The 12,242-nt window shown below is 52.4% G+C and overlaps 1 protein-coding gene across 2 annotated transcripts in view; it reads right to left on the reverse strand.

Annotated features, from left to right (window-relative positions):
- Positions 1 to 1,566: 1,566 nt before the first annotated feature.
- The window catches only part of OLFM1 (olfactomedin 1), a 36,328-nt gene continuing 25,652 nt past the window's right edge, over positions 1,567 to 12,242 (reverse strand). For both annotated transcript variants that reach the window (XM_050981078.1, XM_050981077.1), the window contains exons 5-6: positions 7,112 to 7,218; positions 1,567 to 3,397 (exon numbers count right to left, since the gene is read on the reverse strand). In XM_050981078.1, coding sequence (XP_050837035.1) covers positions 2,723 to 3,397; positions 7,112 to 7,218 — 782 coding nt within the window. In that variant the 3' untranslated portion in view covers positions 1,567 to 2,722. The remainder of the gene's footprint in view (positions 3,398 to 7,111; positions 7,219 to 12,242) is intronic.

Raw genomic sequence — 12,242 nt, forward strand, 5'->3', positions numbered from 1 at the left:
TGCACTGAAGAAAGACTTTAATTAAAGGAAATGTCTTTGGGTGCCTTCCTGCTTTTTGGCTTTACAGATTTCTCCTGCACACGGAGGATCAATACTGCTGCCAATTACACCATGGGTCTCCAGCCGCTCCTTTTTGAGCTTCTTGGAGGGAAAAGCACTGCTAAACAGCGAAGTTCTCCACAAAGCTGGCAGTCCAGAGAGCTGGAATTACAGAGTGCAGCAGAGGAATGAGTCCTCAGAGAGCTGTCCCCATTCTGCATCCAGCCAAGGCTTCAGTGAGAGCAGCAGAGCTGACACAGGGCAGGCTCAGCCCCGTGGAACTGCCTGGAACATCTTCACGGGGAGGATTGCTCAGTGCTTGTGGTTTAATCCAGCTCTGAGAAACCACACCACGCTGCTTTGCTTTTTCCCTTTTCCCTTCCTCCTGCTGAAGAGCCCAGCAGGAAACTGCTGCAAAGGCTGGGAGCTTGGAATCTGGATGTGCAGCTTGCAGCAAACACCGATTGCTGATCTTCAATTTCCTGACCTTGGTGATCCCTGCTCCTCCCAGGGCCCTGAACCACCCATCTGCTGAGCCCAGAGGCTGAGCCTCACTGGGCCACTTGGCTGAAAAATTGTCATTCCTGGTGATGCTGAACGTGGCCAGTCTGTGGGGGAAGAGGCAGGGAAGAGCTAAAGCCACCCCAGCGAGCCCTTTGCAGCTTGCACGGGGACCATGCCCAGCTGGCCCCGAGATCCAGCTCAGGAGCACCCTGGATGGGTGGAGAAGGTGCTGTCCCTTCACCTGGAGCTGGCTGGAGTGGGAATTGCTAAATATTGTTATTCTGGAGGTGCAGGGGAGAGATGGGACCCCAAATCTCACAGCAGAGAGAGATGGGACCCCAAATCTCACAGCAAAGAGAGAGATGGGACCCCAAATCTCACAGCAGAGAGAGATGGGACCCCAAATCTCACACCAGAGAGAGAGAGATGGGACCCAAACCTCACACCAGAGAGAGATGAGACCCCACACCTCGCACCTGAGGGAGATGAGCATCCTGTACCCCGTGAGGGCCCTGCTTTGGCAGAACCAGGAGGGCTGGTTGTGACAGTGACAGTGACAGTGACAGTCACTCTTTAGAACAAGTTAAATAAAGGAGATTTTTACCTGCACAATCCTGCAGCAAACTCAGGGTGGGGAGCACTCCAAGAATCCAAGAAGGAATGGGATCCAGTTGCTCTCAGGGGTCCCAAGAAGTGTCTGCAGCTCCCATAAAGGTGGCAGGGATTTCTCCTGTTGTGGCACCAGCACCAGACACTGTCAGTCCCTGAGGGGGTGGCTGGACCCTGCCCACAGCAGGAGCAGCCACAGGATTTTATCTCCTTGGAGCAATGGCCTGCTCCAGATGAAAATGGGAAGGGAATCCCTACAGAGCACTCTCCTAGCCCCCAGCCCCAGCTACACATCAGGAAATATTCCCTGGAAAGAAACTCAGGATGGCTGCTCAGCATTTACCCCCTCAAAATTCCAGTTCTCCCTCCCCTGCACGGGCACACTCACACAGAGAAGACACCAAACAAAGCAGGGAAGTCTCCTAATAGTTTTATTGTTCCTTAGATAACTGTGGATAGTACAAAGTTTTCCTCTTAAAAAAAAAATTAATTACCTTCACACTTCCATAAACAAAGCTTCCCATGGGAATCTGCTGCCACAGAATCTCCAGGGGAGCCATTTCCAACCACCATAATGCTATGCAGATAGATAACAGTAAGAGAATATTCCTGTAATTATCAACATGAAATTGATTACCTGTGTATAAGGGTGAACACTGACCTTTATTTTTTTTTTTTTTGCCTTTTTAGAAACGAAAAAAACCCATCATTTATTAAATCCAAACTACATCATTGCATTTACAACATTCATTGCATAAACTGGACATACAAAGTTTTGCCACCTCTGGTAAATAACAGACATACATTATACAATATAGTTGCTGAATACATAAGTTCAAACAATATGGGTACAACAACTTGTTCATAATACATACTTAAACCATCGTGTTTAATAAGTTACTAAGACACAGATCCATGAGCTACTTCGGGTCTCAGCACAGTTAATCTAAGTGACAAGAACACAGTTGAGAGAGACAGTAGCTGCAATGGAAGGCAAAGAAAACTAACCTGGGATAGGTCTTGTTGAGACAGCCAGAGCTCCTCACGGGTCAGCTTTTCCTGCTTCTCCTTTCCACACATCCATCACAGCTGCCCGTGACGCCGGGGGAATGTCCATGCAAGCCACACACGGAGGAGAGCGAGGCTCCCGAGGGTGAACTTCCAACAGTCATTGCCTTACTGCTTGAGGGTGTTCTCTAGGTTTGCTATCGGAACAGAAACAAAACAAAACCCCAAACTGAAGTGGTTCTCTGAGTGCAGTTCCAGCTGCAAGTACACGGTTACTCGTGAGTCTATAACACAGGGCCAGACTTCTAGAAATGTAGAGGTAATGCTGATCTGTCAGGCTTATGCTGAATAATCCTCCATGATCTTGGTCTTAATTTTGGCAGCTGTTTATATGTTTACTTATTTAAAGTATGTTCCCTTAATAGCATGGTTTTTCTTAAATTAGTTTCTCCCTTTTTTTCCTTTTAATTATTATTTTTTTTTTCTTAAATTTTCACATGAATTAATTTATTTCTTCCCCCCCCCGCCCCCCCATGAAACCCAGTTTCCAACCAAGGCCGGGCTACAACTCGTCGGAGCGGATGACGTGGAAGAGGGTGACGTTGTACAGGATTTGATGCCCGTTGTTCCAGGCGTAGAGAGCCCGATCCTTGGGGTTGTAGTCCAACATGGAGATGTGGGAGTACTTGTTCTGGAAGGGGATGTCGATGTACTCGTAGGTGGAGGCGTTGGTCTGGTAGGCGTAGTGCACCTTGGTGCCGCCCGAGTAGCCGTTGGTGACGTAGAGGGTGCCGCAGATGATGAAGGCCTCGCCGGCGCTGCGCTTCGGGTAGCTGGTGTTCCAGGTCTGCAGGCTCTGCAGGGTGTTGGGGTCCAACTTGCTGATGACGATGTTGCCGGCGTTCTGGTTGGTGGCGTAGACGGCCCAGAGCCCGTTCTCGTCCACCATGAGGTCGATGTCGGAGTGGCCGCCCCAGGCGTAGTGGTACATGTTGTTGTAGCCGGCGTAGTCCAGGCTGCGCGTCTTGAGGATGGTCTCCGTCTTCAGGTCGAACCTGATGATGATGTGGCTTTGGTATTTGTTGAAGTAGATGGAGCCGTTGTAGACCACCTGGCCCGTGCCCGACCAGGGGTGGGGCAGGCGGTGGGAGGTGAAGTTGTCGGTGTTCATGAAATCCGCCATGGATTTGTACTCGCGGACGAAGCGGTTGTTGTGGTAGCTGTCCATGTACCAAACCTGCACGAGGCAAACGTGGGGGTTAGGGACAGTTTTGGAATAACACCAATACAGCTGGATGGGACGTGCCTGGGCTTGTCTGGCCCTTGCTGCCTGACCAAATTGTGGCACTGTGGTGTTTCACCCCACAGACACTTTTGGCCATGGCTGGGTGGTGTTTCACCCCACAGACACTTTTGGCCATGGCTGGGTGGTGTTTCACCCCACAGACACTTTTGGCCATGGCTGGGTGGTGTTTCACCCCACAGACACTTTTGGCTGGCTGGGGGCTCCAGCTGGGCACGTGGGGACAAGTCCAGGCCTGCAGGAGCTCTGGTGGCTGCAGGATGGAGCTTCCCCCCTAGCAGGGGCTGCTCCTCAGGTTTCCCTCTGTGGAGAAGCTTTAAGGCAATGGGGAAGGAAAGGAGTGGGTTCTGATGGAGGGTTTGGATCCAGAGCTTTGTTCTGGCCCACAGGGCTCTGAACCCAGCACCAGCTCCAGCAGAACTCCTGAACTCGTGGTTTGCTCACCCTTTTACCTGGGAGAGGGGAGGAGGGAAGGGACAGGGAGCCACCAACCAGGTACAGGGCAGGGGGGAAGCCTCAAGGGACAGAGGGCACCTGGATGGCCCAAGGTCCCTCCAGGGGCAGAGGGCATCTTTTGAATCTGCCATTCACTGTGTGCCCTTCTGGAATGCCAGGACTGACAGACACTGCTCGTCAGGGGTCAGGGTGTGGAAAGGAGGGATGATTGACACACCTGGCAGGGAATTATCAGGGAGGAACCTGGGGTATCTGAGGCAAACCATGACATCACACCGCAACTGAGAGAAATCCACGGCCAGGAGTCGTGGAATCGTCATAAAATGGTTTGGAATGGAGATTAAAACTCAGCCCTGCCAAGGATGCCTTCCACCAGAGCAGGCTGCTCCAAATCTGCCCTTGAATCCAGCCAACATCTGTCACCTACATCCAGAAATAACCCCAATTTCTGGAGCCCCAGATCAGCCAGGAAATCAACCCAACAGCAAAGCTTTCCCTGGGGGATAACCTGATTTCTCCTTGGCTTAAGCGCTCCCCTGGGAATGCTGGTGGCTGGCACTCCCCTCCCTTCCCGAGGGCAATTAGCAGCTTTTCCCTGGCTAAACCCAGCATTTTCTGTGCTGCTGCTGCTGCTTTTGCTGCCCGCGGTAGCACTCTGTAAATCACAGCAGCTGCTGCGCACAACTCCATTAATTTGGAATGCGGGAGCGAGGGATGCAATCACTCATTGTCAGGCAAATTCAGGCAAAAAGTCCATATTGGTTTAAAAATCATCCACTGCTGCATCAAAAGCTTAAAGCCGGGCTGCTGAAATATAAGAGACAAAGACATCTAAATCTTGCTCTGGGTAGATTGGGGAGAGATTTTAGATCATCATTTAAGTGCCAGTTCACTGGGGACACTGTCTAGACTCCTTAAAAAAAAAAAAAAAAGGCTTTTGTTATATGAAACCAATTCCGAGGCAAATGACCAAGCTGTGCAGTTAATATCCACAAGAAATATCCAGCCAGCCACTGACATTCTGGATGCAGTTGCTGCCTGAAAATGAGAGAGCTGCTTTCTGTAAGAGCCATTTAGGAAGGAGAAAAGGTAAATTTGGGAAGGAGAAAAAGTAAATTTAGGAAGGAGAAAAGGTAAATTTAGGAAGGAGAAAAGGTAAATTTAGCCAGAGGGAAGCCTTTAAGGCTGCAGGTCTGGGTGATGTAGTGCAGATTTCTCCTGCAAACCCCTTGCAAAATCTGACAGCTCTGTGTCTGGAGTGTGATCATCAGTCTTTGAGAAAGGCAGCCCAACATTTGGCTGCTGCCTTTGGGGAGTCAACTGGGGTCTCCAAAAACTTTGGAGGGGATTTCAGCCTTCTGTCATTGCCTCCCTGGGAAGGCTGCAGAGGTGGGGAATGAAGGTGTGGCAAATGGCTCTGACCCTCAGCCCCAAACCTTGGTGGGTTTGGGGGTGGCTGCAAAAACACCAGAGAATAGCCAGGGCTGGAAATGAAACTTCAGCTTCAGCTTGAACCAATTTGGGAAATTATAGGGGAAAAAATATCCAAACCACGACTCTCTCTCTGCTGCTTCCATTTCATTATCTGGTATTAAAAATTCAACATGCAAATGTGTTGTGCTCAGTTTTTAAAGCTCAGCAGAGCCCCGTGCAGGGGCTGCAGCACCCAAGAGCATTCCCAGCTCTGGAAAAGCAGGGATTGATGGGTGAACAATGTCCCATCACAGCAGCTGGCTCTGAGCTGCTCCTCCTGGCCACACACAGCAGTCCCAGCTCTCAGCATCCCCCTGCTGCTCCCACAGCACTCACAGATCTCCCCCAGTTGTGTTCTGTGGTTTCATGACACGAACAAATGATCACAGGAACACCAAACCCCTCCTGGGGCTCGGGGACAGGAGCTGGGGATGATAAACTGCCCATCCCTGCCCATCCTCACCTTCCCACTCTGCTGAGCAGCCAGTGCAGTTCACTTAATGCTCCCAATAAAATTCCCAGCAGGTTTTTATGTATTAAATACACAGAGAGGCTTGGGAAGCTCCAGCTCCAGTTTGCAGCCTACTTGTACAACAAAAATACACTGCAGAAAAAGGCAAGGCTAAAAAATACCAAAAAATAGTGGTTTGAGACAAAACTCTCTGGAGACACGGGAGGATCTTTAGCATCTGAACTGCCAGCTTCAGCTGGAAATGGTCTTAGTGCCAAGGGAAGCAGCAAGCACAGCCTGAAGGGGCAATTCTGTCCCCTCTCTTAAGCAAATTAGGATGTGATGGGGGTAAAACCTTCCCATCTCACCTCTAAGCAGGGTTTTATTTGGGCTGGAGGTGAAATTTTGCTTAATAACTGTAAAACATGGAGGTGTTGAATTGGGGAACCAGTGCCAACCAGTTGGCTGCTGGAGGGAAAGAACCTGACAACTCAAGTCACCTTCAAAGAAAGCACCCAGGGGTGACTTCCCAGAGCATCCCTTGTCCTCTTGCAGCTACAGAGCTGATGCCAGGGCACAGATCCCAAAATAGGTGCCCTGATCCAGCCCTCGCTGGTGCCTTTATCCTTTGAAGGATGCTGCATGCAGGAGGGAATTACAGGCAGCCAAGCTTTCTGCTTTTTGTTTTGTTTTGCTGCCTGCAAATCCTCGGCAAACACTGGAGATATTTTCCATTCCATCAGTCATGGGGAGCTGGGATTGATTTTCAGCCAGTTATTGGCCTCCTACCTTCTTGGGATCAAAATTGAATGGTCTGAATGGAAAAAAAAAATAAAAGACCAAAACAAAGCAAAACAAATCTCTCTCTCTGGCTGCAGTCAGTTAATTCCTCACAGCAATGGAGGTGGAGGATGGAGGGCAAATACAGGCAGATGACATTATCAGAGGTGCTGGCAGCAGAAGAGCAGCAGGCACCAGGACCACGGGTCCCTCTGCTCAGCCCCAGCTCCCTCCTGGCTGCCAAACACAGATTAGAAACCCAATACTTGCTTTTTTTGCCACACAGACCTCGTGGTGACAATTCTGAGCCCAGGGACGCTCATCACTGAGTTTCACCTGCCCAGGAAAGGCAGCAGTGCAGGGGCTGCTCATCTTCTCCTCATCCTCCCTCCCTGGGGGATGGATGAGGACATTCCCGGGATTTCCCAGGGCACTGGGATGAATATTCACTGTCCTCAGGCACACGGGTGATGCTGTCACACTCTTACCTTGTTCTCTCCCTCAGGAGCCAGAGGATCCGTCATCCACGATCCAAAGCGGGACCCCGAGGTTTTAATTGTGATCGGGTCACTTATTCCCGTCAGCTTCCCACAGGCTGGAAAAGAGGGGAAGGCTGGTGAGCACCGCGCCAGCCCCCAGGGGCACCGGCACCATCCCCCCCGCTCCTCTCCGCCCTGCCCAGGCTCGCTTTAATTACAGGGAATCGGGTCAGGAACAAGCATCGGGTGCTTTTGTTTGTGTCACACCTCTTAATGACAATTGTCCCTATGGCTGTCCCCGAGAGAAGGAGCTGCGAGTGGCACGGAATGGGCAATGAGAGCAGCAGGAAGGAGCTGCTCTGACCCAGCGGCTGCAGCCGGGATAAAAAGGCGGCCGTGGCTATCCCAGCCCTGCTGGAAACGCGCGATTGTTACGGGTTGTGCAGAGGAGAGAAAAGAGGAAGGTGGAAAATGGCCCACAGTATAAATCTCCTCCCTGCAAGGATCATTTGCCAGCCGCTTTCCCGTTCCCCCTCGCGGTGCACACACTGGTGGATCTCCAGCCAGCTCTGGGACAGGATGAAGGTGGGAGCATCCTGAGCATCACCAGCACAGGGCTGTGAGCCAGGGCTGAGGCACACCCAGGAGCTCCAAACCGGCTGAATTCAGGGAGCCACTGCAGCTCCTTGCTGGGTTTTCAAGCCCTAAATGTGAGGGGAAGCAGCAGCACCTCTGCTCCAGCTCATTTCCCAGCCCTGGCCGTGTCCCAGCGTCTCTCTGGGGCTGTCCATGGGTGTGGAATGCTGCAGCCCCAGCACGGAAGGTGCAGCCACATCCCAGTTCTTTTCCCAACCATATCCCCAAGTTTCAGCAGAGCTGCCACTCTGCTTCCCTGCCCCACCCAAATTCAACTGAGTGCAGTGAGGAGGGACAGGGCAGGAGATGAAGATGCCTCGGGAGGGACTGGGCTGGTGGGGCATGTCCTGTTGGGCAGGGGCAGCTCATTAAAAACCCAGAGCTCATTAAAAACCCAGCCAGAGCTCATTTAAAACCCCAGAGCTCATTTAAACCCAACCAGATCCAGGGCAGAGGCAGCAGGGGACAGCCAGCACCCAGAGGTCAGGAGGTGTTTCCTGAGTTCTCCTTTTGGAGGTGGGAGCCCCTGGCAGGCTGGGGAAGGGGAAGGTGGCAGTGCTGGGGTGGAGAAGCTGCTCTGGGTGCTGTGCTGGAGCTGCACTGCAGGACCTGCTCAGCAGGAGCCAGGGCTGGGCTGCAGGTGGGAGCCCCTGCAGGTGCTGCTGGAACACAGGGAGAGCTCTGCCAGCTCAGGACAAGGGCATCCTGCTCCAAATTACCAAGTAAAATCACAGCGTGGTTTGTTCTTAGGGACCATTAAAGGTCGTTTAGTCCAGCCCCCCTGCAATGAGCAGGGATGTCTCCAACCAGATCAGGTTGCTGTCCAACCTGACCTTCATGGGATCATAGATTTTACACCCTGAGCACTTCCAGAGCTCTGCAATCCCTCTCAGCTGCTTCTCACCTTGGCCTGCTCTCACCTGCATTGTAATTCCTGATGGGACACATCCATCTGCCTCAGCTCAGAGCTGTGGCCAAAGGGATCCCCTTAGCCCAGGGCAGAAACCAGAGGAAGAAAATTCCTGCTGTGAACCAGCAGGACACCACCAAGGGCACCATCAGTGCCCCCACAGCCTCCAGAGCCAGGCAGATCAAGAGAGATGCCCCCAAAAAGCAGAGCTTTGCTGAGACACAAGGCACAGGAATTTGCCCTCCAAACCTCTCAGCTCAGACGGAGAGCAAAGAGATGCAATGGGTTAAAATAACAAATTTTAATGTCTTGCAGGGTTCCAGCCTTCCCCTAATCCCAGATCTGCCTTCCAATATCACAGCCCTACATTGCTGTCACTTTATCTCTTCCTCCCATTTCCCTGGAGAGGAGTGAGCTGTAAAAGCTCATTGATTAAAAAACCAAAAAAACCCCAAAAAAACTGGCTAAAAAAAAAGCAGCAGCAGCTGATAAGGGTAAGGCAGTGTTGTTTGCAACATCTCCTACACGTTTAGCTGGAGGCACACACAGCCCAGCTCCTCAGCAGTGCAGGAGGGTTCTCCTCTCTCCTGCTGTAAACCCATCCCGGGCTGCTGGGGGGAATTTACACGGATTTGGAAGATCCTGAGTTAGCTTTGCCACCCAGGCATGGACAACTCCAGCCCCTGGGATCCTCACCCAGCTGAGGAGATGCACACCACACCTGCCATATCAGCAGCTGAGCCTTTTGCAACGCCCCCTCCTCCTGTCAGCTGGGATTCTGTGGGAATTCCAGGTCACTCAGGGACAGCTGTGCCACAGAAAAGCACATCCTGCTGCTCACCCACCAGGCCAGGACAGGGGAACCTGTGAGGAGCAGATTTAGGGCCTGACAGAGGAGCTGCTTTCACTCCTCTTCACACAGAGCTATTCAGCTCCTTTCTCCTGCACCCTGCCAGGAGATGCATCCCCACTTCAGCTGCAGGAGGAATTTTCCAGCAAGAGTGGGTAGGACTGGCTCTCCCCTCCTCCCAGGGTGCCACCACCTCCTCTCCAGCTTGGGATCCTGCCCACAGCTCCTGCCTGGCAGCTCCTCCACCAACGCATGGGCACCAGCTCCTTCTGGGCTCTGTGCTTCTGCTGCCACAGCCAGGATCCTGCCCTGGAGCAGGCTCCCAGGAGGCCAAGAACTGATCCCAATCCCAATCCCAATCCCAATCCCAATCCCAGCCCTCCAGGCAGGGATGGGGCTGTGGCAGCTCAGCTCTGCCTGGATCTTGCCTCTGTTGCCTGGTTGGGAATTCCCCATCCCAAACCATCAGGGATGGCTCCATCCCATCCCAAACCATCAGGGATGGCTCCATCCCATTCCAAATCCATCAGGCTCCATCCCAAACCATCAGGGATGGCTCCATCCCCATCCCAAACCATCAGGGATGGCTCCATCCCATTCCAAATCCATCAGGCTCCATCCCAAACCATCAGGGATGGCTCCATCCCCATCCCAAACCATCAGGGATGGCTCCATCCCATTCCAAACCATCAGGGGTGGCTCCATCCCATCCCAAACCATTGGGGATGGCTCCATCCCATTCCCAAACCATCAGGCTCCATCCCAAACTATCAGGGATGGTTCCATCCCATCCCAAACCATCAGGGATGGCTCCATCCCATCCCAAACCATCAGGGATGGCTCCATCCCATTCCCAAACCATCAGGGATGGCTCCATCCCTTTCCCAACAATCAGGGATGGCTCCATCCCATCCCAAACCATTGGGGATGGCTCCATCCCATTCCCAAACCATCAGGCTCCATCCCAAACCATCAGGGATGGTTCCATCCCATCCCAAATCCATCGGGGATGGCTCCATCCCATCCCAAATCCATCAGGCTCCATCCCAAACCATCAGGGATGGCTCCATCCCATCCCAAACCATCAGGGATGGCTCCATCCCCATCCCTGCTCCAGGATTTTTCCCAAGGAAATCTTGTCCTGCCTGAGTTCAATTCCCCCTAGATCCAAGGGGTGCCAGGCCCTGCACCTCCTCCTGGGAACATGAATGCAAAGGCTCAAATCCCTGGATAAACAGGGATCTTCAGGAGTGTAAACAGAAGCACAGATTGAAGCTGCCATCATTGATTTCTTTTTTTCCCCTCCACACACATGCCAGGGTCAGGAAGTGTTTTCACTATTGATCCATCAATAATGCTGAGGAAACCCAAAATGCAAAACAGGACCTTGGCCAAGGAAAAGACACTGCCAAGAGCTCCCTGGGAGAGGTGAACTGGGATTCATCTCCCACTGGGAATGTGGCACATCCCTCCCCTCCCTTGGCCTGTGCCTGCTGCAGCAGCTCCCTGACCCTCTTTGGGGCACACACATCCCAGGGCAGCAGCAGAAAAACCTTTCTCCCAGACATCAGCGAGCCCAACTGAGCAGAAAACCTGCAGAAAGTGAAATCCCCAGCAATCAGGGCCTCATTGTGTGGCAGCAAAGCATTTGTAAGGCTGTTATCTGAATTTAACTCAATTAGCTACCATTTCCAGTGGTTTACACACCAGAGAGATAAACAGCATTGGAAATTCAATCCGTGCTGTTCCTTTTAAGTGACCGAATAAATCAGCTTCCTGAGCCAGCAGCAAATCCTCTGGGATGAACCTTTGGGAGGCACAGAATCCATCTCTGTGAGCACCCAGGGCTGCTGCAAAAGAGCTGCCCTGACCCCAGAGAGAGAGCAAGGGCAAGAAGAAGCCAAAAAGCCCAGCTAAAGACTCAAAAAGATTTTTAAAACCACCCAAAAGTTCCTGGACAAGGTTACCTGCAAGAGCTCAGCATCCCTACCTGCCTCCTTCTTACCTGGGCTGCTGGTCCCAAGTGGACCTGAGCGTGAAGGGATGGGATGAGCAGAAAGGGTTAATGGTCCAAGAGAAAATTCCAATTTTTTGGAGCCCTGCATGGTTTGGGAGCTAAAGCCTGCCCAGGGTCAGTGGGAGGATTGTCCCAGCTCCCCTGGCTGGAATGGCTTTGTTGAAAGAAGTGTCCCCAGGTTTGAAGTCTCAAATCCCTGCTCCTGCTGCTGCTCCCTCTCCCTGTGACCCACAGCTCCTCCTCATCTTCAAGGGATGGGCTGAAGGCTCTGGGTGCAGCAAGGGGACCCCTCCTTGGGCACCTCCAGGATCCAGCTGCAGGGCATGTGGGGCTGCCAGGAGGTCTCTGTGTGCCCCTGGTCCACCCCACCCTCCTGGGCCTGTTCTCTCTTATCTTTCCTTCTTATCTGTTCATCCTTCCTTATCTTCCCACTGCACTGTGCCCACCTGAGAGAGCTCCAGGAACTGGGGACTCCAGCCCTGCTCATTCCTGATCCCATGAGGCTTTCAGGGGGAGGTTCAAGAGGGTGAGGGCAAGGTGAGAACTTCCCTCCTTGCCCAACCCTGCTGCCCTCCCTGTGACCATCACTGGCTGAGGGGAGGGACAGCAGAAAGGGACAGAAAGCCTGTCCTGCTCTCAAACCAAACCTGGGGCACCAGCACTCATTAATTCATGAGAAATCAAACTCTGATCTCTCTTGGCCAGGGGGGTTTTACCTGTCCCAAGG

This window comes from Serinus canaria, chromosome 17, assembly GCF_022539315.1.
Source record: "Serinus canaria isolate serCan28SL12 chromosome 17, serCan2020, whole genome shotgun sequence".
NCBI classification, from domain to species: Eukaryota; Metazoa; Chordata; class Aves; order Passeriformes; family Fringillidae; genus Serinus; species Serinus canaria.